This window comes from Mustela lutreola, chromosome 4 (genome assembly GCF_030435805.1).
Source record: "Mustela lutreola isolate mMusLut2 chromosome 4, mMusLut2.pri, whole genome shotgun sequence".
NCBI lineage: Eukaryota > Metazoa > Chordata > Mammalia > Carnivora > Mustelidae > Mustela > Mustela lutreola.
In genome coordinates, this window is record NC_081293.1 from 113,852,200 (window position 1) to 113,878,361 (window position 26,162).

Genomic DNA, 26,162 nt, shown 5'->3' on the forward strand with positions numbered 1-26,162 from the left:
AGTAGTCACCTGTAAAATCTAACGATTTTCATGGATAGCCCTCCGATCTTTTCTATGCAAACGTACACCCCACCAAAAGATTTTGAGATGATGCTCTATTCAAAATTACATTCTCTCTTTCTTTCCCTTTGCAGCTTGAGTCCTTCCCCATATTCTTAACTCTTCCTTTATAGCCCAGTTGGTTAATGATGGCACACATTCTACTGTAGGGCTTACTTTACTAAGTCTTTCTTGCTGGTCCTTTAAGTGGTTCTTACCCATTTTTAAGGGGGAATGGGCAGCACCAAGGAACACCCTTCTTCCCCAAGTTGTATAAACAGCTTGGCAGCGCTCAAAGGTATGACATTTAAATCCCAAGGACCGCCCCCCCCCCCCCACCACTGTCTCTCTAGCTCACAGCCTGGGCAGCAGCTGCCTGTACACAGAGCCATTCTGTGCCTTTGAGCTGAGCCTTCCCTGCAGAGAATCCTCACATATCCACAGATCAGAGGTGCAAGCTGGATGTGATGGCAAGGTTTATAGACCCAGGGGAGCATTCACTCTATGCACCTGGACCGGGATGCCTTTCCAGAGTGTTTAATGCTCAGGAGATAGGTCCCCTATCTATCTCTTCCCTATGTATCCCCTAAGAGATAGTCCTGCTCAGTCTCAAACAGGAGAAAATCTCGGGATACAAAGGTGACAGACAAACCCTGCTCTCCAAAAACTGATGGGCAACTGATGGAACCTACAGGGAAAATGTAGGAGACGTGCTCAGAGGGAGACAAACATAGGATATGATGGAAACAGAGAAGAGGAACTTAGCCCCGTCTAGAATTCACTGTCTAGAAGAGTCACGAATGGGGGAGGTTGAGTCAAGGGCAGGGTCTCTGGAGCCAGACTGCTCAGTCTGAATCCTGGTTCAACTACTTTGTAGCTGTGAGAGCTTGTGCAACAAAGACTAATAATAATAGAGCATGTCGAAGGGGTTATCACATAAAGTTCTAGAACAGTGCCTAGCACATGATAATCCCTCAATTAACTAACTACTGTCAGTTAGAGTGTAAGATTCACGAGGGAAAGGGCTTCATTTTATTCATTACTACATCTCTAATGCCTAACATATAATAGATGCTCAATAAATATTTTCCTCAATCAATACCTATTTGTAAATGTTAAATACTGGGCTTTTCTTCTTGCCTATGTCCCACTGGAGACCAGCATTCCCACCCTAAAGAATCTTAAAAAAAAAAAAAAAAAAAAAAAGGCAACAACAACGAATATCTTGCTGAATTAAAAAAAAAAAATCTGTTTTACTTCAGTACAGCGAGGCTTGATTATGAAATCTCCCCCAGTTCTGCCTAGGTCTGAGCAAACAAGAAAAACCGAACAACAGCAGGCAACTGTAGAATCAGGCGACTGTAGAATCAGGAACGTGGGGGATTTCTTTTTCTTTTTGATTAAGAGGCTGATTTCCTGGAATCCTGATTTTTTTTTTCTTTTAACACAAGGCTAATTTCCTTATCCCTGAACCTACGAGCCTGAGTTAATGGGAATAGCAGTTTTGTACTTAGAAAGGAGATAATATCCATAGACTAAAAATATTGTGTCCTGTGGCCATTTGCCAGCAACTTGGTAAAGCTTTCTGTAAAACCTGGCATTCACTCCCCTTTTTAAAGGCTTGTTTAATCAAAGCTGCTCCCTTGGTATTCATTCTTGGAAAACAGAAATTAAATAGAATGAGAAGCCACTGCAGCCCCTCTCTGCTGCACCACCGGCTAAGAAAAGTCCTGAGTAATCAGATCAATTCGGTTCACAGATGCTTGTCAGACAAGCGCCGGAGTGTCCCCACTGGGAATATTCCTTTACCAGGTCTCTCTCTTTGCAGCCCCTTGCCAGCTACAGTTGGCTCCGGGACACAATGTCTTCAGTGTGGAAGACAACAGAGCCCGAGCTTCCTGCCCCATTCCCCCTTCATCGTGTTGCTAGTGTCGCTAGTGTTGGGAGAAAGGAGGGTGAGAGGCAGCTGGCCCAGTTTCCTGAAATGTCAGGCTCCTGGGGGCTGGTGGGGGGCGAGTGGGGGGGCAGATCGCGCCACCTGGGCGGGGTTCACTCACTGCAGCCGGGACCACGGGCAAATTCTGATCCAACATGTGCTCGTGGGCAGCCATCCGTGGCTTTCAGGCCTGCCGTGGAACCGAGCGACAAGAATTCAGCCTCCGGTCTCCCGAGAACAGAGCCATCCACTTCCAGGGGCCATGTTTCCAGGGGGGAGAGGAAGGACCCTTCTGCCTCCCGAGGCCAGGAATGCCAATGGGTCAGCAAGCCCCCGAGATCATGCCCAGCCGCCCCACCCCCACCCCGCCGAGCACACAGCATCGTCTTCCAATGGGGCTGTAGGGGGCGATAAATATGAGGCCACGTTCCCACTGCATTTTTTCAGTGTAAGGTGGACATTTTATAAAAGCCTTGATTCCTCTTTCTTCCCTGGTTCCACCCCTATCCAAGCTCAGAGATAGGAGGTGGGGGACAGAAGTAGGAGGGAAGGGTGCCTGAGAGGAGAAAAAAAAAAAAAGCACCATAAAAAATCCTACTCTGAACCTTTAACTTGGCTTGGGCAGTATTATCATGAGGGTGAGTAAGCGGGTGAGAGGCAAGCCTTTGAATGTTTTTAAGAGCCACGTTTACAAACCAAAAATGCTATAGGTACGGAATCCTTTACTGGTAAGGCTGTCAAGGATTCGACCCTCTCGAATTCTCTCATTCCTTTTCCAAAATCTGCCTCGGTCCTATTTGCTGATTCAGCCTTCACTGATCTTAAGGACAGCAGACCCCATCTATTTGAAGAAGTGTCTCTCCCAACATATGAAGAGTCATCAGGGGTGCTGTATGTGGAGAGGGAATTGTCCCAAACTAGTTTTTCCTTTCTTGAGCATTTTAGCAAGAAGAACCTGGAGTAGAACACGTTTTGCAGACTCCTGAGTTAGCAGGCAGATGCCACAGGGCAATGAACAAGTGGTGTGCGTGGTGGGGAGGGGGAGACATGTGGGGCGCGGGAAGGGTGCTGTCACTTGGGAAATCAAGGGGACATCAAGAACAGAATTTGCTGGAACGAGCTAGAAGGGAAGGAGCAGGGGCTAGAGTTTCGGGGCCCAGGCAAAGGCCTCAGCTCCTTCTCTCATCCGGAAATAAAATGCTGCTCAGTGCATCTAAAAAGTCCCAGCCAGCCAGCACCCACAGTGGAAAGAACAACCTTATTCCCAGGAAGAGGGAAAGAACAGCTCACTGCCGCATCTCAGAGCCTGGTGCAAGCCGGAGCGGGGAGAGAATGACTTCCCCTGTTGCCCTCCCGGTAGCTCAGCTAGTAGCAAGGTCATTGCTCTTTTAATTTCATCCTTTGTCTGCTCCAGTGAAGACAAAACACATTTCACTTTATGCAAAAGTCCTTCCCTAATGGAAAGGCCGAGAGAAAGCTCCTTAATGGAGGAATCGCTGCACTAGATCACTTTGCCTCCAGCTGCGAAACTGATTAACGTCCTGAGAGTCTCGGAGGAGGCTTCCCTGCCATCACGGTGGCCCTAGCTGAGCAGAGGGGGAGGTGAAGTGGGGGAGTTGGGTGGGAGGGGCTTGGATCTCTCTGAACCTCCTTCAAGAGGTAGGGAAAGCGCTGGTGGAGGGGGCCCAGAGAAGGAATGCTGGTTGGTATGATTATTCACAGACAAACCATTCTGAGCCCAGTATAAACACATGCCTCTGAGAATGTCCTCCTGGAACTCATAACCACACAGAAGGCGCCCAGGGAGGGGGAGCTGCTGCCAGATCCAAGCCTGCTCCCTATAGCAGGTGCCACCAGCCACCGGCACCTGTGATGACCGAGCATTTACAATGGGGCTGGTCTGAGAGGAGACGAGCTATAAATCAGCATAATGGAAAGGATGAGCCCGGAGACTTACTATTAAGAAAAAGGAGGTAAAACAGCTCATGAATCATTTGATGTTGGTCACATGTCGAAAGTATAGTAGTTTGGATAAGAGTATTTAAACATTGAAGAAGTGTATTAAAATTAATTTCACCTGTTCCATCTTATTTTTTTTTAAGATTTTATTTATTTATTTGACAGAGAGAGATCACAAGTACACTGAGAGGCAGGCAGAGAGAGAGAGAGAGAAGGAAGCAGGCTCCCTGCTGAGCAGAGAGCCCGATGCGGGACTCGATCCCAGGACCCTGAGATCATGACCTGAGCCGAAGGCAGTGGCTTAACCCACTGAGCCACCCAGGCGCCCCTCCATCTTATTTTTTAATGTGGCTCCTGGAGCATTTAAAATGGCATACACGGGCGTCATTTCCTGCTTGCAGGCCCGCTCTGTGGGCAGTGCTGGCCCAAACAACGTACAACTATCGGCTTTTACAACTGCTTTGGAAAGGAGGGAGCAAATACTAGCGGTTTCTGCATCAGCCCCACCTTCATGTTATCTGCAGCGAAGTTTCAATTTATTAAGGTGGGTAGGGATTTAAACCATTTAAAGGGTTTCTGAAGATCTCCTAGAGCTATTTAATTCATCCTTCCTCCTTAGTGGTTCCCACTGGCAGGGCAGCTCCTTGGAACCCAGCAGGAAAGCTGATAGGCACAAACCAAGCCAAGGTGTCTTCACGCTCATGCTTTACTGGTTTGCTCTTGTTCTGGTTTTGTTTCATTCTTCCTTATGGGAAGTCGCATAGTTTATTCATCAGTTTAGGGCCATCTGAAATGGGCACCTTCTCCCTCCACCTCCACCATGATCCCAAGATCATGTAAGAACTGGTGGTAAGTCTGAACGGAGATCCCATAATTATCTTGCGGGTCACAGCTTTGCCAGGTAGAGGGTTGGCTGAGGTCATGGCGGCAGGGGAGCCAGGAGGCCCCGCCATCCCATTTCAGACTCCTCCCTCAGGACCACCCTTGCAGCCAGGGCCCAGCTTGCTGCAAAGTGCCGTGACCCGACCCACCGCCAGATACGTTGACTATCAACCCCAGATCCTTCAGACCATGGCAGTATTGACCCAGCATCCTTAGCACAGGCTCCCCTCTGATCATGGGGCACAATGCCATTTTTTTCAAACACCACTCTTCTGAAGACCTGTGCTGTAGAGGAGTCCCACACAGAGAGGACTCCCCTGCAGCAAGGTTGTCATGGGCACCGTTCCCATCTTTGTAAGTATGGCTCAATATCCTCCTTCAGGCTCGCTTTCACCCCAGGGTTCTCCGCACATATTCCGGACCATACTGTCCTCAGTGCCATGGCCGACAAACCAGCTGGCCACAGAAATGACATGGTTTAGGTCACAGTACTCCCGGTAGATGCCCCCTGTGTTGACCCTATCTGCTGTGGGGCGGGTGATGCTGTAGGCCCAGCAGGAGCTGCCGTCCTGGGGATGGGCTAGTTCTTGGGGGACAAATTGACCCCATTCACCTTGTACCTGTTGCAGCTCATGAGCAGAGGCCTGGGGTGTGTGCTGAGCCCCAGCTTCAGCAGCTGGTCCTCCTGCAGGGCCAGTGGTGGCTTAGGCCCAACGGCAACAGCGGGATCCGTGCCGTGGCTCCTGGCCCTGCTCTGATGTTTCATTAAACCCTCCACTTGTTTCTTCAGTTCAGTGGTTCTCGAAGGGTACAGAGCATCAGAATCACCTGGGAAGTTTGTGTTCCAGGAATCTGTGCTTTTTTCATTTATTTTAATTAATTAATAAATTAATTTTTAAAGTAGGCTTCTGCACCTAGCAAGAAGCCCAGTGTGGGACCTGAACTCACGAACCTGAGATCAGGACCTGAGCTGAGATCAAGTGTTAGCCGCCTTAACTGTCAGAATTTGGTTTTGTTTTTGTTTTTAAAGTGGCCTACATATATTCTCAAGCAGGGACCTTAACACCTTCTGAGAAAGCCCTCCCAGCCATGCTGACTGAAAGACTTGTCCTGGGGCATTGGGCAAATACACAGACTCCCAGGCCCCTCCCAGACCTACAGGAAAAAGAAAGTTTAAGAGAGAGACTTGGGAAATTTGGGAAGCCATGTCTTAAACGGGTGGTTCTCAGTCCTCACTGTGCAAGAGATTAAGCTGGGGGCTCCAAAAAGCCTGAGGCCTGGGACACACCCCAGGACCATCACATCAGACTCCTGGGGGGCAGGACCCAGAAACCTGTCTTTTTTTAAAGTTCGTCTGCTGGTTTCAACGGACAGCCACGGGCTTCAGTGACAAGGACGGGTTTGGTCATAGTAAATCAACCCAGTTCCTTTCTCCTTATATAGGACAAAGTCTATCCTTTCATACCTTCCAAGCGTCCAGAATAAAATGTCTAAGCACAAAGGCCACATGATGTCACTTCCTAAACTGTTAGTACATTTTTCTCATCTGAGAAAGGTGCTTTCTGGATTGTCTGCCCCTCTAGGCTGACTGTCAAAGGTCTGGGCAGCTGTTCGTGCTAGTGCAGGTGTGATTAACACTTTCTGCTGCATGGGGAGCCCCCTCCCCAGAGAACTCCTAAACCCATGGCAGAACCCACAAGTGCGGGGCCCCCTAGTTCCAGGTCCCAAGCCTCTGCAGCTGCTCTCAGACCTCTTTGGACCGCACTGTTTTCTCCTAAGGGAAAAACACTGTTGCGCCATTTGCTCCTCACATGGGGCTGCTTCCCTTCCTCAGAAAGGGCAACAACCTGATCTACAAGGCATTTTTAAAGGGGTGCCATGACCTTATTCTTTCTAGATAATTTAAAGATGGAGATTTAAAAATAAACATTTTTTTGACACTTGAGATTCCTTCCACTTGGCCCCCACTGTGTCTTGTATGAACTTTAGAGTCGTTGCCTTACTGAATTCTAATAATCTGGTGTATGTGTGAATGTCTCCCATCCAGACCGTAAACTTCTGGAGGTACAAAGATGGGTCTTTCTCGTCTTTGTGCCCCAAGTATCCAATAGAAAGCCTGGCACATCGTGGATTCTTGGTAAGTGTTGAAAAGAACTAAATGTATAGATGAGGTACTATATTCTGGCTTGTTGACCCATCCAAAATTCCTTTCCGTTTGGTCACCGTCAAAAAACAGTGGCCAACAGTTCTGGCTGGTGAGAAGTAGGGCCTCCAGGAAGATCTTTGAGATACAGACTGGGTTGGCCTCTCCCTTCACCTTGTACCCCTTCCTGCCTTTTTTTTTTTTCTTCTTCTTCTTCTTCTTCCTGCCTGGAACTTAAAGCCTGGAGGTGTCGCAGCCATGTTGTGATCATGAGGTGAACAAAAAGAAGACAAAACCAGCCCTGGACTGCCTGCCCTCCTCTGCACTTCTTGTAATGGGAGGGGTAAAAAATCCCACCTCTGCCACTGTGGTTTTCTGTTATTTTCAGACAAGCATACTTATAACTGATATAATAAGGATGTTATTCGTAAGTTCGCATTTAAAGCACCTCGTATTGTTCTTAGCATACAGTAGGGACCCATTAAGTGTTTGCCTATTCCACTTACTCATGCAAATAGAACCTTGAATAAACCATTTTGGGGACAGAAGAGTCATCTTCTAATAAGAACAGACTATTCCCTAACTCAAAATGTGTCTGCTAATTTGAAAACAGCTCTGTTTCAGACCCTGTAGACCGTATTATACGGGTCCTGGAGGTTATTTCCAAGGCTCACGTCCTCCTGTTAGAAAAAGTAGCCCCTTTGAAGCTGCAAATCAAGCCTCCAACAGCAGAAACAGCCTCCCGGCGTTACCCATTCCCTGAGTGTCGTATTTCAAATATGCCCTTCTCTGTAAGGCGGGCTTTGCAGGAGTGATGCCTGCTCCAAGGTTAGTTGCCTGGCTGGTGTGAGCTTTGTTTTTGCTTTTCTTTTTCTTTTTCTCCAGCCTGGACTCCCCAGCAGCAGGGTGCATGGACCGTTTGAGGGGACAGAGCTAGGAGCCAAGCGTCCTGGCCCAGGGACAAGCTGACAGCCTCCTTCGCCTGAGGGTTGGTGTTTACAAGAGCTCCACTGATAACTGCATGAAGGAAATGGATTTAGGAAGAAGAGTGATCAGCTGTCCCGAATGAAACGCGAGGGAAAGTTCCGGGACCCAGTTTCCAACTTCCCCTGTGGGGTTTCCTCCCTCTTATTCGGAATTTCTGGGATTCTCTTTTAACTTTTTTATTTTTTACTTTCTAACTCAGCTCCAAGCAGCTTGACATCACCTCTGGAAAAGGAAGTGTTAATGCCAGTCTTTGGGGTACGCATTTTTTGCTTACTTTTAAAAGAATACAGCTGGATTTTTAGCACCTTAGAAATAAAAATACTGAGCAATTTCAGTATGCCTAACCCTGTGCTAAGTGGCTTTACGTGCATTATCTCATACTTAAAATCCCCGGTCTGTAGGTCCTTTTATGCTTCCATTTTATAGATGAAGAAATGGGAAGTTCACGGAGTCTGATCTGGCATGTCTACAGCCAGAGCTCCCTTACCCATTCCGACGTCCCCCGTGCTCTGCACCGTGGCGGTAGACAGCCTATTCCTCCCCTCACCACTGCCCGAGCCCCGGCCGAGAATCCAGGCTCCCGTGTCAAAGGCAGCACAGAGAAGCCCGACTCATTTATCAAGGAGACTTACACTGAGGGGTATGTTTCGGCTTATGTCTTCCGGATCAAAGGCTTCAACCTGGTAAATGAATCCCGGGTTTGTTCCTTCCAGTATGTAGAGGTCTAGACCTAGATCAGCGCCGGAAGTGTAAGAAGAGGCATTTTAGTAGATAAAGCCAATGAGGAATTACAGAACCAGGACAGCCGTATGCAGCCAAGGAGAACCAAGCATGCTTGGTGGGGTGGGAAGGGGGAATAAGGCTGGGAGTGAGCCCGCCGGCTGGCCTGAGCAGACCGCTCATGGAAATTTATGAAGTACTCCGGGGACAGGGGGACGAGGTGGGATCATGTTTCCTCCACTGAGAGGTGATCTAGGGGAGGAACCTCCTGGTACGGCTCCTCCGTGTTCCTGATCTATGCTCATGGGCAAATTCCTCCAAAACCATGTTGCCTGTTGAAGGGCACTTAGCACGTCAGCTGAAAGGACTTGCAGCAGGAGTAAGGGAGAGGGCTGCGGAGGCCCAGGAACGGGACCAAAAATTGCTTCATCTCCTTCAGAGTTCTGGGCAGCCAGGGGGAACCCGGCACTGGGCCCCAGCAGCCTGGCCCGAAGGGTCCCCGCACCCCGCTCTGGCCTCTCTTTCCCAGCACCCGTCCGTCCGCAAGAGGGCTGAGAACATGCACGCCAGCTCACTCTTTGGGGCCACTGTGCCGAGGGCTTGTGTTTTCTCCTTTATCGTCATAACCCCCTGTACGTAGGTATTGCAATTCTCTCCACTTTACAGACAAGGAAACGGGCTTGCGGGGATTAGGAGGCTGACTCAGCGAGGAAGGAGGTGAGAGCATACAAATTCAAGCCCCACCTGGCTTCGAGCTGAGCTCCAGCTCTCCTTCGCCTGTATCATGGCTCACGCTTGCATTTAAAACGGTGTTTACGGAGTCCTCACTCCGTACCGGACACCGATCTGTCCAAGCGCTGGGGACATAGCGGTCCTCCCAACGCACAATCACGCTCTCACAGAGCTTGCATGGCAGTGGGACGATACAGGCAATAAAATAAATGAGCAAAATATGTGAACGTTACTGAGCTGGGTGCTGGAGAAAATCAGGGAATGGAGTGTTGTGTGAAATCGTGGTTGGGGAAGGTTCGCAACACTTGAGTCTAGATTCTTAAAGAGATGAGGATCGTAGAGATACAGGGGAAGCGGTAAAGAGCCACTGAGACGATGCGGGCGAGGGTGCTATGGGGGCCACAGTGGGGGGAGGGGGAATGTGTGGAAGAGGACATGGTGGGGGTGGAAGGGGGCAGATTGGATGAGGCCTTGAGATTCTGGCTCTGATCCCGAGAGAGATGGGAAGTTCTTGCGGGGCTTGAAGCAGAGGCGTGCCTTGATTTGATTGACATTCAACAGGATTCTTCTGGCTGGTCTGCGGAAAATAGACTGACAGGGGACAAGGGCAGAGCAGTCAGGCCGGTTAGCTCGCCATTGCCATCGCGGTAAGGCGGGTGACCCATGACTAGTGACATGCTCATGTTGGTGGCAATGGAGATGCCGGGGGCAGTCAGACTGCATAGACTTGGAAGTGGCAAGATTTCCTCATGGACTTGATGTTGGGTGTGAAAGACAGAGGAGTCAAGGCTGACTTTGAAGTCTGGCCTGAGCCACTGGAAGGTGGCTAATAGCTAAAATGGGAAAGACAGGAGAAGCGGGGTTTTGGGAGTGGGAAGGAGGGGTGGAGTGGAAGTCAAGAGTTTGATTTGGGGGCAATGTCGTGTTCTGGCACCAGTTCTAATGTGTAGGGGATACTCCTACAGCATCAAGCAATCCGCTGACACCAGCTGGGGGTTCTACAATTCAACTCCATTCTGATACTATCTACCCAGAGCTAGTCTTCAGATTCTACAGACCAAGAACTCACCCCCATGAGACACCCCCATCCCACTTCAGACGCCAATTCCAAGTTCAGGTTATTGTCCGTGCTCCTGACCCACAGGCTATAAATCTGAGTTCGTCTTTGGGTTCGATGCATTTGCTAGAGGGGATCCCAAAACTCAGGGAAATATTTTACTTGCTTACTAGATTACTGGTTTTATTATGACCAGGTCTAACTCAGGAACAGACAGAAGTAAGAGATGCAGAGACCATGATAGGAAAGGAGCACAGAGCCTTCATGCTCTCTGGGCACACCACTCTCCGGGAAGGGCGAGGTGGCTCACCAGTCTGGAAGTTCTCCAAACCCCACCCTTCGGTGCTTTTCTGGAGACGTGATTACAGAGGAGTGGCTGATGACATCACTGGCCATGGGCAGGTGAGTTCCCTCTCTGCCCTCCTCCCCTTCCCATAGGCGGGGGTGAGGCAGAGTGCAGGACTGAAAGTTTCGACCTTCTAATCACATGGTTGGCTCCACTGGCAACCAGTTCTCACACTTAGGTGACCTGGGGGCATTCCAAAAGTCCCCTCACAACATCCCAGATGCCTATTAGACAGGGCAGACAGAGCTATGATTTAAGATGGCCAGATATTGGAGTCAGGAGTTTAGAGGAGAAGCTGGGTGAAATTGACAGAGCTGGAGGTTGTGAGTATGGATGGCAGTCAAAGTCATGAGCCTGGGAGAGCTCATGCAGGAAGTCACCCTGTGCTCCAGTCCTGCATGTTGGTCCCCATGCTGCAGCACACCCCAGTCCATGGGGAGAATAAACAGGTCAGTCAATGGCCACAGCACACAATGACCACACATGAGCCTCTGATGCCTGGGCCCTGCTTCCTCCAGAATGACCCAATCGAGGGCCCTGAGCCTTAATATCCCTCCACCCCCACCAAGGACTGAAAGAGGCGCAAGAGAAACCAGAGGTGAGGGGCTTTGTACGTTGTTGGGCATCATTTTGGGGAGTCCTGTCCTGGAGGACATTTCATTTATTCCCTGCTCATTAAGCAGCTGCCTGTTCCAGGCAAACAGCTGCTTGTTTACTTACTTTTCTGTTTTGCTCTGTCCCCCAGGGTCCCCCCGCGATGCCACCGTCTGGGCTGCACGGCACAGCCCAGTGAATCTTACCTTGAGCCAAGTTGCCTTGAAACTGAGGCGGCTCATTCACATCTGTTACCTGGACGGTCAGGATCTGAAGGTCAGTGACACCAACATCATCCTTAACATAAATCTGCAAATCAAATATGTTTGGTCCTGTTTCAAAGTCTAGTTGTTCCTTCCCCGTGGTGACAACCTAAAAGCAAAGGCAGAATTCTTCGTAACCAGGTGAAAGGAGATCTATTTCGTATGCATGCATTTTGCAAAGGGATGTTACTAGGAGGGAAGCAAACAGCATTCTGGAAAACATCTCTCCCCCACCACCAGAGGAACCGGTTGTTTTGCCTTCGTCCTTCCAACCTAAGCCCCTGAGATTTCTACCAAAGGGACTCCTGCAACGTGAAGCTGCTTTTCAGAGGAAAGAAAAATATTTAGGCGGCATCCTGGTTCCATTGACTGGCGATGGAAAGCCAGGAGTTAAAACCCAGTCACTACGTGGGGTAGGCATCTAGACGAGTCCCTTAGCCACCCTGAAGATGGTTGGACTTTCTGGTCTTTAAGAATAAGCCACTGCATTTTCCTGGGATTGTTGTGAAGTCACATCTTGACTCGGCACCCCATACTAATTTTCCCAAGGCCATGTCCATGAATAAACAAGGGAAGGATGCATCTGCTGAAATAAGGAACAATATACACTTACATCAACAGCCGGTTCAGGGTCTTAGTGCGTTTCCACACATTCTCCCACTGGTGGAAACGTGTTCCCTGCACTCTAAGTGTTTTTGGAGCTATGGGAGGGACCCCAAGAACGAGGGCCAGAGAAATATCACCGGAATCATCAGCAGGAACCCAGCTGGTCCACAATGTAAGGGTCCTCCTGAGGCCAGCTGGAGGCCAACTTGTGACCTCTCAGACCTACAAGCATGCTCCTGCCACCAGCTTAGACCACGGGGAGCCCCTGGCCTTTTGGAACCTCAAGGACTAAATTTCATAAATGTCTTAATTGTGCTTATGGAGATTTTTGTTTACTAAAACGCCTGGGGCCAGGCAGGTGTTCATTCTCCTGTCGTTAGGTGAGCACTTAGCTCCCATCTCACTGTCATGACTGACAGTGTGACCTGATGGGTATGACCTTGAGAAAGTCCTTTACCTTTCCCTGATTTTGTTTCCATGTGATTATAATTAGGCAAATACTCCTTGCCCCAGTAAAACAGCTGAAGCGTAACACAGGGGATTATAACAAAACGCTAGATCAGGATACAGGTGCAAAGTTCATTGTGAGCTCTGTGTAGTCAAGGAAGACTTCATGGAAGAGGCTGTGCATGATCTCGATTGGTTGAGAGAAGACAACCACAGATGGAATGAGTGCATGCGGCGGAGGGAGAAAGTGTAGAGGAGGGTTGAGAGAGGAAATGATGTAGTCTCATCTCTACCTGTGAGCAGGGACAGCCTGGGACCCACATACCTAGAGATGACCTGTCTCCATGCTTGACGTGTGACAGGCGAGACCTCTCTGTGCCTCAGATTCCCCCTCACCCCCTAACGTGTACATAATAGTAGTACACTGTGTTGTGGGGCTATTATGGGGATTAAATAAATGAATTCCCAAAATGTTTAGGGGGGAATTCCTTGTATATAGTCAAAGCACCATAAATAAGAGTTGTTATCATTAGTCTCACTATTATTAACCCTCCTTACCTTCCCTGTACCCCCAGACGTCCCAGCATCTGTGAGAGGACTGGCTCTTGGCATGAGTCAGAGGTCACCCTCAGAAAGCCTAGTACAACAGAGTCCCAAGGCCAACAGTGACCAGACCTCTGGGCCAGAGACCCAAAAACCTTGTCGCTAGCCTTCTCCTGCAGAATGTCAAGTTGGCCCATGGGAGAGTCAAGTTCCACCACGGGGATGGCACTGACCCATTCTTTAGGCCACAGAAGCAACTCTTGTGAGCATTTTGGGTTGGAGAATAGGATCTTTCTTGTGGGGGCGGAGATAGTTGATGCTGTTGGGTGATTTCTGGGGAGAAGCAGTCATTGCTTTGGGACCCAGTAACGTGTGGCCCTTCCTAGTTACTGACATAGCACCCAGGAGGGCACCAGGCCTAGGACAATACACTGGACACTAGAGCCAACATCAGTTGAGGTGCTAAGAAAGTCACCATTTCTAGAGGTCAGACACAGGATGGAATTCTTCCTTGATTGTCAACCCTTTTGGAATCATATCAAACTTGGAAAGGATGGGTCCTTTTACCTGACAGGGGGAGCTCACCAACCAGCAACAGAAGCGCAGGGCAACATGGAAGAAAGAACCTAGGATCGGCCATCAGAAGACCTGAGTTAAGTATTTCATCTGTTATGGTTACGTGATCTTGGACACACCAGCCAACCCTGCCATCTCTCTGTGATCTTAGTTTGAAAATAGAAATAAATCCTTTGCAATGGTGGTAACGTCAGTGTCAGTAGTGACAATCCAGAGGTCACTACTGGATTATGTTTCCATGTGATTATAATCAGGCAAATACTCCTTGCCCCAGTTAAACATAACTGGGGTCATAAACAGAGGTTACATAATCCAGAGAACACGCGGTGGGACCGCTGCACAGTTGCCATCATCACCATCAAAGGCAATAGACTCCTAGAGCCTAAGGGTGAGAGTTCTCAAGGGAGAACCACCCCAATGCTGTGAAAAGATAATCAAACAGTGGTCTATCCTTACGGAGGAATATGACTCAGCCATGAAAAGGAAGGAAGAGCTGACCCAGGCTAAAAGGAAACTAGCCAGTCACTAACAACCACATACAATATGAATCCATTCATAGATGACATCCAAGATAGCCAAATCCATAAGGCAGAAAGGAGATCCGGGGGTACAGGGACTGGGAGAAACAGGATAAGCATTCTAAAGCTAGATGGTGGTGATGGGGCACCTGGGTGGCTCAGTGGGTTAAGCCTCTGCCTTCTGCTCAGGTCATGATCCCAGGGTCCTGGGATCCCGCTCTCTGCTCAGCAGGGAGCCTGCTTCCCCATCTCTCTTCCTGCCTCTCTGCCTACTTGTGATCTTTCAGTCAAATTAATAAATAAAATCTTAAAAAAAAATAAAACTAGATGGTGGTGATGGTCTGTGAATGCAGTAAAAACCACCAAATTGTACATTTTCAATGGGCGAGTTGCATGCTGTACGAATTATATCATTTCCAAAAATAGGCAGAGGTCTGAAGTCAGACGCCCGGGCTCCAGGTTCAGCTCCGCCCCCGAAGCGCTGTGCCACCCGGGGCAGTTATCTAATGAATTTTGCTTCAGTTTCCTCCACGTGTGAAAAGGGAATAGGAACAGCAATAAAGTTATCAGCTTGTTTGGATATTACAAGAGGAAACACACGTGAAGCGTGCGCCACGGTGTCCAGCATATACGCCATGCCACACGCGTGCAAGCCATGGGCGGGGCTTCTAGGACCAGGTGTGCAGCAGCTGTGGAAGATGAGCCAGATGTCCAGGGCCAGGGAGAGAGGGGAGATGAGTCACAGAATGAGCCTCTGGGGCCGGGGCCTCTACACCGGATGCTGAATGTGCACTCCTTATGCACCGAAGAACCTGCCCCCCCCCCCCCCCGGGGTGCTGAGAGTACTGTCTTCCTGAGCTCTGTCTGCAGGTTCTCCAGACATGCACACTTTTTAAGAGCTCCCCTCGGGACTCTCATGATCAGCTGTGTTTAGGAACACCTAACCTCAAGGAGGCAACCAAGACTCGACCAAGCAGGCTGAGCCCACAGGGTCCCACCAGTTCCCCAGGGAAATGGCAGGGAGGACTCATGTCAGGGCTCATGATAACCGCCAGTGGTCTCTAAGTGGATGGAGGGAAGGGCAGGGATTGGGGGCGAGGGGTTCAGACATCAGGATCCTAAAGGCGTCCCTGGAAAGGCCTCCCAAAGTACCAAGAGAAAACACGCAGATAGATTTGTCCTACCTAAGGAGGAGCGTCGACTTTGGAAAAGACTTAAATGACAAACTAGGAAAGAGAGCAGAGTGTAACAGCTCCTGAATGTGAATGACGGGGTCTGAAATATCCAAGAGGAAACATTCACACAGCACAGCTGGGCTTTCAGGCTTGTATTTTTATGAAGGGTGTGTTCTTCCATATTAAATAAGTTTCCTCATAGATTTCCTTCTGGACACATCACAGAATACGAGAAGAGCAGAATCAACAGACATAAGTTCATCAGGGCCTGGCTTTGGAGGAGATGAATCCCCACGCTATGCCCCCCAAAGGATTTAGATAGTCTGCACACGCCTAACAGATGACGTCTCGTGAGGGCAGATGGCCATGAGAAACAGGACTTTTATTTGTAACAATTTGTAATAATTTGAGCATATTGTCTATCACACTGGATTAAGTGCAGAAAGAAGGTCCAAAGTATTTAGGGGCCTCTCTCAAAGAGAAATCTTGGATGCCCCAGACGGGCCTTCTGGGTCCTAGTAGAGGAGGGAGTGAGCCCGGGAAAGAGAAGGAACGGGTCCACCATCTAGAATCCATCCATCCTCATCTTCAGGACCCATCTCTGTGGACAACTCCCCCAGGGCCATGTGCTTGCCTCAAAGTCGGTGCCTGACAGCCAGTTCACTTTGAAGGCCTCAGTGAGGGGGCTCGTGTTGATGATCAGGGGCCACCCTGGGATCACAGGAGACAGCGAGGCTGATAAGTTCACAGAAAACTTGTGCACTGGCGTCTCAGGTGGAGAATTTTCAGCCACGGTGCTTGTAGCTGGCAAGTGGACAAGATGTAGCGCTTCTCTCCCTGTGGGTTTAAAAAGGATGCAAAATGGCATGAATGCAAAGCCTTGTGCTGGGAACAGCTTGGTCTGTGGCTTCAACCCGTAGCCCAGGGCATTGATGGAACCTGGTCACTCCCCAAGAGCAGACACTCTTGCCAAGGACTGGAAATGGAAATACAAGATCTTTTAGGAAGCAAGAAAATGACCACCACCAAACAACCATGAAATCTGCTTCTGTCATTCTGTAAAGAAAGCTGCTGCTTTCCTCGTCTGCCTGCGCCCCTTCTCTTTTCTCACAGCCTTTGTGAAGAGCTTGGGAAAGAGGAACGTGATGCCTCAGGGGGCAGACCTCCCCCTGGACGACCAAGGCCAGCCATGACACACCGTCTTACAAGGGCTGGGGAGTTTATGGGAGTTTCTTTTCTTGTCTGTGTCAGCGTCTGATTCAGAGGTCATCAAAACTGAGTGTGCATGACCGCCAAGCTCCAAAATCATGGTAGACCTCCCCGCATCCATAACTAATCTCAAGGATAATTGTTTGTCATTCTAGGTTTGAGGGGTGGTTGTCATGATGCTGAAGACCCATCAGTACATCTTGATTGACAGATTAACTCCCATTTCACAGGGAAGGAAATGAGAGAGACTCGGGGAAGGCATGCATGTTGCCTTGGGCTGTGTCTCAGCCAGAGTTTTACAATCTAAGAGAAAGGATGTTTCTTCCAGGAAAGCCTTGGGATGTTCTTCAGTCTCCTTGATTCTCTGCAAGATTTTGCAGGTATGGAAGAGAGTGCCAGGTCCTGTTCTTTCATGTTTCCATAGTGATGGTTACTCTCAGGAGGGGGTATGTGTGTGTGAAAAGTGTCCCCCCTCCAAAAATAAAATCCATGTTCACTCAGAATCTCCGAATCTTCCTTATTGGGAAATAGAGTCTTTGCAAACGAATTGGTTAAGAGGCAGCCATTCTGGATCGGGGTGGGCCCTAACGCACTAAATGGCATCCTTCTAAGAGGAGGACAGGGCACCAAGACACACACAGGAGGCAGAAAGCCAAGTTATGATAGAGACAGAAGATGGACTGATGCAGCTAGAAAACAAGGACCAGCAAGCAACCACTGAAAGCTAGGAAGTCCATGGAGAACAGATCTCCCTCAGAGTTTCTAGAAGGAACCAATCCTGCGAGCACCTTGACGTCAGACCTCGGATCTCCTGAACTATGAGAGAACACATTCCTGTTGCTCACAGCCAGCCAGTGTGTGGTTTATTATGGCCACTCTAGAAAGTCAAAGTCAAAAAACCATTTATCGGGACACCTGGGTGGCTCAGTTCGTTAAGCAGCTGCCTTCGGCTCAGGTCATGATCCCAGCATCCTAGGATCAAGTCCCACATAGGACTCCTTGTTCCGTAGGGAGCCCGCTTCTCCCTCTGCCCACTCTGTCTGCCTGTGCTCACTCTCTCTCTCTCTCTCTCAAAAAAACAAAAACAAAAACAAAACAAACAACAACAACAACAAAACCCACATTTATCCATTGTTCCAAATAAGCACACAATGTAAAATCCTTTCTCTCACTTACTCCCCAAAACAATCCTCTCAGAGATGAGTATTAGTGGCACCATTTTGCAGATAAGAAAACAGAGCTGAATAATAATAAGTAAAAAACCAAAATTTATACTGAAGCCCTACTTTAAGAGTAAAGCCAGCTTCCTGATCTTGGCCCCCATTAGCCCTTGGGGACAAGCCACTTGGAATGAGAGGAAGGTTCTGGGGACAGGAAAAGGATCTGTCCTACCAAAAAGCATAGAACTTCTGGGAACAAATGAGCCACGAGGAAGTGCTAGCTTTTGTCAGAGAATGTTTTTATTCAGACTTGGGGGAAAGGATGCAGAGAAGTAGATGGCCATGTAGGAAAAGTTGAAATACAAACACATTGGTACAAGCTTTCAAAAAAATCTAAAATCATTTTAGTTTAGAGACTAAAGTTCATTATGCATAAGTTATTTTTGCTCCCCGAATGTTCCAGTTTTGTGGACACAGAGCAAGGGCTCAGAAATAACAAAGCAACTGAGTTTTAGGGTGACATTGATGGGAATAGATTTTTTTTTTAAATCTATTAAAATTGACTTTAATATTATAGCATTCTCATGGTAAAAATTGGGAGCCAAATAATAAGCTATTTCTAGGCAAAAAAAGAAAGAAAGAAAGAAAGAAAGAAAGAAAGAAAGAAAGAAAGAAAGAAAGAAGTTCCCCCAAATAGTTTTTTTTTTTTTTAAGATTTTATTTATTCATTTGATAGAGATCACAAGTAGGTAGAGAGGCAGGCAGGAAGAGAGGGGGAAGCAGGCCCCCTGCTGAGCAGAGAGCCCGATGCAGGGCTCAATTCCAGGACCCTGGAATCATGACCCGAGCTGAAGGCAGAGGCTTTAACCCACTGAGCCACCCAGGTGCCCCACCCCCAAAATAGTTTCCTTAAATGAGCAAATTAATCAGTTGCTTTTGGTGCTTGGGTTTTTTTTAGACATCATTCCCTCAACGCCCTCTCATCCGGCGGCTGGAAGTCACCAGGCACCCTGAACTGTTCACCATGCTGTTTCCTCTCTGTTCAGCAAGACAGGGATGGTCACAAGCAAAGTGGAAGGTTGGTAATTTCAAGGAAACCCCCACCTTCTCTTGTCCCCTCCCACTCACCCCAGTGACTCGGGCCCCTCTCATCAAGGAGGAAGGAAGACTCTGCTCATATTTAAACAAAGATATCGCTCACTGGGTTTTTCTCAAGAATCGCCTGCGGTTAGGTATGTGCCCAGCCCAGATGAACGGACCCAAACTTTACTGAGCACCTATTTGCCAGGCTTTGTGCAGCTCTGCTGCCTAATCTCAGCTGTTCTCAACACAAGCCCGTGGTGCAAGTGTCACTGTCACCCTTCCACGTGCCTGAGGTGGCACAGCGAGGGGCCATGGGAGGCCTGGCTCGCAGCATCCGGGGCTTCCTGCTAACAGGTGGCACATACCTACTACAGACAGTCTGTTGCATGCCTGTCAGGTGACCACATACACATTATGCTTCGTGGTTATTCTACGACCCGGTGACATGGTAGCCAGATGGTGCCGGGGTCTGGTACGACATTGGCCCCTCCACCCAGATGTTTGGTCATGCTGATGCAATCTGGGGGAGGCTGTCTGGGGGAACAAGATAAGGGATCGTTCTGCAGTATCAGCTTGACATGGGCTTGGTGGGGGGAGGGGGCTTGGTGAGAGGCTTTCCGCAGCCTTGCCCTGAGCCATGGCCACCAGCCTGGCTGCATCTCCTTCAATGAACTGAGAAGGCTAGATACACTGTGCTCTTCAAATATCCCGTGCCAATCGCTTCTAGTTTGCTCTGCTCAGAGTGTGTTTATCAATCTTGTGTTCATTTTAACTTCGATAAGCCCTGGTTTCTGGAAACTAATTCCGTGAAAGAAGCAACCTTCCCATCCAAGGCATCTGACTCCAAGGACGGGCTCTTTGCATGGATCCATACATTATGGACCTTTCCATAGTCCTTCATCAATGGCCTTTTTTTTTTTTTTTTTTTTTGCGTGGCAGAATGAGAGAGATATGTTGAGGGCAGGAGTGGGTCTATTTGTGCCCTTCAAGCACTTTGTGTTGGGGACTGCCTGTTTCATGTAATGATTAAAGCCCGGCTGTATCCTTGGATATGTCCTTTCTTTTGATATTCTTTTCTCTCTCACTCTTTTTTTCTGTTTTGTTTTTTAAGTAGGCTTGGGGGCTTGAACTTACAACACTGAGATCAAGGCCTGAGATGAGATCAAGAGTTGGACGCTTAGCCAACTGAGCCACCTGTGCAGCCCTCTGCTCACATTCTTGCTGGAGATATTCTGTGCTTCAGCCTGTGGCGTCCATTCCCAGGGCAAGGCCACATGTGCCAGGGCATGCCACCAAATCCTGAAGACTTCGTGGCAGATCCTCCAAAGACACTGGTAAGAAAGGTGGTCAAGCTGAGATCTCCTGATTCTTAGGTCAACAACAAGCTCCTCCAGCCCTTTGGTTATTACAAAAAGTAGTAGGAGCAGCATTAATAGCCATAGTAATAATAACAACTGGTGCCTAGAGTCCATGCCCCCAAAATAGAGCATTTAATAAGACACAAAACTCACCAAATGCTCAAACCATTCATTATATAATCGGTTTAAGGAATGTGCCCAAAGGTACTCAGCTGATCAGGGGCAGACGGAAGGTTAGAAGCCAGGGAATGGCTCTGAGACACTACACACACTTGCCTTCCAAGGCTGGTCTTCCGAAATTTCTCCGGTGGTCTGAGGGCTGGAGACCAAGAAGGAGGCTTTAATGGAATTTGACTTACACATGCATCTTAATTAAGGATCAAATTAGAATTGCTTGAAGCGTACACTTTGAAAAAGAAAGAGCACACAGAAGATTTATTATCAGTCACTGAGCCCACTGAAATGTCTTCCTTGCTGTAGAGATCTGGGGACGTGACGTGTTCACTTGTTTCCAAATGAGCAAAATCATCACCTTGCCAGAAATGGACGCACTAGGCCTCCACAGCCTCAGTTGTGGGAGCAGAAGCCAGCCAGCCGGGACCTCTGACACCAAAGCGGTGGTGGGGTTTAGGAAACATGGGTGCTGTCGCCCTCTCCCCCACCCAGGGCCGCAGCGGCTCTTACAGTGTGACTTCAATACACAGAGCAGTCCTTGCCCAACACTGTCGCTCCATAAAGTCCTTTTCATTCTCTCCAGGAACTACTGAAAATGGTAGTGAGAGAGATCGGGGAGTGTTGGGAAAAGAGCACAGGACTGGCAACTAGAGCTCTTGCTTTAAGGTGGACTCTGCCACCGCTTGACTGTGTGACCTTAGACTGGTCCTTTAACTTCTCTGGGGCCCTCTGTCAGCTCTGTCCCTCAGGGCTGTGGTGCCACACCACCAGTGCCCATGAAACAGAGCTTAACTGCTCAAGAAGGCACCTAGGACCCGAAGGGAAAGCATACACGTCTACAGTTTATTACAGAGAAAGGAGGCGGGTTCGTATGCCCCACAGCTGAGGGCTGCCTCCTAGGACCTTGGGACTGAAGAGGCCACCAGCCTCCATCATCGTCTTTTCTTTCGGGGCCATAACAGAACGCGCTCGCTCAGATCAGAAACCATCGATGTAGCCTCGAAACCAGGGAGCCCAAAATAGAGTCTCGGCTGGACATTTTTATATTCTGCTGGTCATGTAAGCACCATCTCGTTACGTAACTGGCCTCAGCAGCAGAGCCTTCCAAGCCAGGTGCAAATCATCAATCTCACCGTTATCCACGAACAAGCTTACAAGCCCCTATAAACCGTGGCAAAACTCCCTGGACCCAGGGCTCCAAAGCAGCACTGTTCATCAGCGTGCTTCTGGCCTTGACCCTAAGTCCGTTCTGGTCAGGAACTTTATTTTAGCAAAGCAACTCAGGCTAGTTCCGGGCCGCTAGAATTCACTCTCCCAGCATAGATACCATACCCTGAACACGCATATACTCGATAAACCATAAAACATTATAGAATGTGGTTTCATTACTTGCAGTGCCTTCTCCTACTTTTAGTTTACATGATACCTACATCCCCGGATGGGACGCTCACCTGCGTCCTTTGGGAGGACCGATCCATGCCAGGCAAGGCTAATGGCGGGGAGCTCATAGGAGGACGCAGAAGGGAAGGCAGTGACTCTACTTGCGATTCTGTATGTTACCCTGGGTCACAAGTAGCAGGAGAAAGATGTGTTTGTCTTGGTGCAGTAGTCTGCCTTGGAGCTGGAGAGGGGAAGACAGCCAGATTGCCTCAGAAAGGGCGTGGGAGGAAAGCCGAGAAGAGGGACACCTTTTGTCCTTCTGATGTCAACTCTGAGCAGGAAAAGTGACATCATAGGAAAAGTAGAAACCTTTTGCAATGTTCACTGGACCCCCACCCTCACCCCCAGTACAGTATTAATCAGCCAACAAGATTTTCTGGAGATGGACTCCATCTTCCTGACTTTTCAAATGAGGGGAATCTGGATAAGGAAGGGTTGCTCCTAGCTCCTCAAAGAGCCTGAGACACTGAGTCTTGGGCCTCTTTTTGATCTCCCAACATTGCCTCGCAGGCGGCCAGGCGCGATGGCAGGCTTGGGGAAGGAGTTCTTCCTACAGAGACACGAGTTAGCCTCCTACCCGGTGCTCGGCTAGGAAAACTCAAACCAATGAGGTCTGTACCTTTCTGGGGCTCACATGGATGTTCTAGGTACTGGGGAACCCTTCTCTCATTAAACACCCTAGCATTTTTTTATTTCCAACAGAATGATACAAAAGTTAGTTCCCTGGAGGAACTTTCCCAACAATGTAGACAACTTCAGGATGTGGTGGATTTAAACACAGCGAGGGGTCCTCACTAAGTCCTCCAGCTTCGCGAATGATGCTTGCTCCTTCAGAACCGATGGAACCAGAAGATTGTTTTAACCCAACTCTCCTACCACTGTGCTTGGGGGGGTTTGTCTAGTTTATGTTCTCCCGGGGCCTTCCCGTGTAAGCCATGGGGGGAATGGGACACTGCAGCATCCGCAAAGTCCTGAAGAGAAATGGTTTCATTTCTCTCATCTTCGTAGGAGGTAGGAAGGACAGAAGCTAATTTAAATGCCGACATGAGATGTAAATTTCTGCATTTGGAGGGGTCTCAATAAATATGAAAAAAAAAAAAAAAAGACCCCAAAAGGGACGATGATCAATGAAACCAGCAAATATTTATTGGGTCCCATATATATGTGTGGAATGAGGGGACCACAGAGCAACACGAGAAGCAAAACCTGTGACTGTGGGGCCCACATTCTCCTCGTGGAAACGTGACAGATGAATTCTATAAACCATGCTGCCTGTTCTTGAGCACTTATTCTGTGTTGGGCGCTGTAACCAAACCTTGGCATACATTCCACGTATAGGCAAGAGGAGCGCCAAGGGTGGGGTGGGAAGACTACCCACCGGGAGTTGGGGCAATCCGGGAAGGCTCCATGGAGGAGGTGGGGCTTGACTTGGTTGTTGAGGGGTGTAGAGGACTTAGAGCAAATGAGAGGAAAGAGGACACTGGAGCATGTTAGTTTGTTTGAGATTATTATGGTGATGCCTGCTTCCAACAGCCTTAAGGCAGCTACCAGTGTGGCTGCCTGCCCCTCCCCTTCATGCCATGGGACTCTGGTGTTGGAGAGCCAGGATGAGAATCATGTTCCCAGACTCACAAAAAAAAGGTGAGAGGGAAACAATCTGCATCACAGCAGACCTTCAACAAACCAGGATTTGCCCCCATGGAAGCAAAAGCAGGGTACAGTGCATGGTCTTTTGGAGACGGAGGGATGTGAGTGTGGTTTTGACAAGGAATTTCAGATATGCTTGCAAACCTTTGTGATCTGTCCCTTTCACACACACGTCTGATGATTAAGTTCCAAATGATAATGTTCAGCGTGAGACACTGGGTTCTTCCTAACCTCACTCTTCCCCCAGTGGCGACAAATGTCACCTCTTAACTCAAATGATCATGGTCCAAAAAGCCTATAATTCCGGGAAAGCCTCAAGTGTTTGCTTCAAGGGAGAGTCTGAGCTACTTGAGACACGGCATCACATCCCCAGCTCCTCTTGCCCTCTGCCGGGAAGAGAAGCCCAAGATTAAAGAGGGTTCAGTATTAAGAGACCCAGTCATTTACTTATGTTATAAACAGATCAAAGGGGAAAATTAAGTGGTTATTTCCATAAATCTGGAAAAAACATTTGATTTAAAAATCCACTGTGATTCAAAAATAAATACCTGAAAAAAAAAAAGTATCTCCTTAACATATAAACCATTTCTGTTTCACACCAAAGGTTGACATCATGCTTAATGGAGAATAAGACAAAAGTGTACATTCTTATCATTATTCAACAACAGCCTGAAAGTATGGGCCTGGTAGTTAGATAAGAGAAAGAAATACAAGACAGAAAAATAGGCAAGGAGAAGTATAAATGTTGATTATTTTTCAAACGTGGGAAATGCATGAAAGTCACCTGGAAAACCATGACAAATAATAAGAAAAGGCATTAGGAGGCATTCATCCATTGTATGATAATCAATGAAAACAGATAAGGGAAGAAAAGATGTTATTCACAAATATGGAAAAAGAAAAAAATCGAAGAAAGAACTAGAAATAAATGTAATCAGAATGTGCAAGATCTCTGTGAAGGAAATCTTAAACTACTCCAGAGGAAAACAAAGACTTGAACAAGTATCTAGAACTGTCAAACAGGAAGGCTCAACATCCTACGTAATAATCACTAACATTTACTAAGCATTTACCATGTACCTCTTCCAAGAGTGTCACTATATAACTCATCAAATATGTAAATTACCCCAAACTAATCTGAAAATTTAGCATGATTGAATTCCATACATTATGCATATACTACCTATTCAAAAATAAGATTGAATTTAAAAAGCTCAATTTCCATAATCCAACCTGACGACATTAAAAGGATCACCCCAGATTCTCCAAACTCTTGAATAAGGAAGTGGGAGTACAAGACGCTCTAGCGTGAATCCAGTTCTTCAATCAGAAGATGTTTTCTTTGCTCAAGACTGAGACAAGAGCCCCTTGATACCTCGGTTTTCCCATAAGATACTTGCCAACTTCCGGTTGCCTCCAGAAGGCTCCAGAGAAAAGCCAGAGTCTCCACAAAGACTGGCTTGACATACACACAAAGCTCTGCTGTGAAACTCCTTTTCCCAACCTTACATCTTGGAAGGACGTCTGGCACAGGCCAGCAGGCAAGGAGAAAAAGCGAAGTCTGCGAGACCAGAGACTAGACTGTGGCTTCGTTCGGCGCGCCTCTTCCCCAGGGCAGCCCCACCCCAGCCTCCGAGAGCTCCCTGTTGCCGCATCATCTCATTCACCAGTGCCGATGAGCCCACTGTTGAAGAAGACCGCCCAGAGGCCATTTCCTCTTTGGGGACGTTATCACTCAGTGACAGTAACTAGACCGAGGGAGGTGGCAACATGGCGTCCCTACCTGACATGGCCCCCAGGAGACCCAGGAGAAAAACTGCTCCCTGCATCTTGGAAAGTTCACGTCTGTAGGCCCTTCCAGTATATTATCCAGCAGCAAAGTCCCGCCCAACACCCAGACTTTATTCTGGATGCCACTCATCTGCAGCTCCTGGCTTTGTTGCCATGTGAGAAATCAAACAGAGGCTTTGCTGGTAACTCAGGGAGACTCCAAACACCTCGGGACTGTTTGTTCTTTGATTACCTGCTTCTGTGACCTCATGGTACCCAAAAGGCCAACCAGCCAATCCTGGTGAGTTCACAGAGCCATTCTTAAAAGTCCGCAAGAGCAAAGAAAGCAGAGGCCCGGAGATGGTGGTAAAAGACGTAAGCATCTATGTCCGCGATGGTCCCCACCACCCTGGAGCCAGGCGTCTTGTCGTTCCCAGAGGCCAGGGCTGTGTGGGAATTTTTCTGCTGCCCTGATTTAAGGAGCAGGGCTCAGAGTTGGGACCAGACCCCTCCTCAAGGCAGACTAGCTGTGATAGACCCCTGCTCATCATCACCACCGGCCTTCTAGCCTTCAGTGAAGTCTGTGGCTTTAAGATGACTGAGGTAGTGAGGCTTCCGCCCAGTGGGGAGTGATGTGACCCCAGGCCGGGACCCTAGGCCTGGTGAGTAAGACACAGCTGGGCTGGGGTCCAGCCTCTGCTCAGAGCAGGAGCAATGGCGGCACAGAGGGAGGTGGGGAGTGGATAGTAGCTGACATAGCAGAAGGAAGTCAGACTTGGATCCTCCCTCCTGCTCCTC

General features: G+C 48.5%; 1 protein-coding gene across 2 annotated transcripts in view; it reads right to left on the bottom strand.

Annotated features, from left to right (window-relative positions):
• The window catches only part of CDHR3 (cadherin related family member 3), a 58,172-nt gene extending 32,628 nt beyond the window's left edge, over positions 1 to 25,544 (bottom strand). Inside the window, exons 1-4 of one of the 2 annotated variants that reach the window (XM_059170834.1) lie at positions 25,378 to 25,533; positions 16,158 to 16,360; positions 11,602 to 11,767; positions 8,579 to 8,676 (exon numbers count right to left, since the gene is read on the bottom strand). In XM_059170834.1, the coding sequence (XP_059026817.1) occupies positions 8,579 to 8,676; positions 11,602 to 11,767; positions 16,158 to 16,360; positions 25,378 to 25,423 (513 nt within the window). In that variant the 5' untranslated portion in view covers positions 25,424 to 25,533. Of the gene's footprint in view, positions 1 to 8,578; positions 8,677 to 11,601; positions 11,768 to 16,157; positions 16,361 to 25,377 lie in introns of both variants that reach the window. The other variant, XM_059170835.1, reaches the window with a different exon arrangement.
• Positions 25,545 to 26,162: the final 618 nt, after the last annotated feature.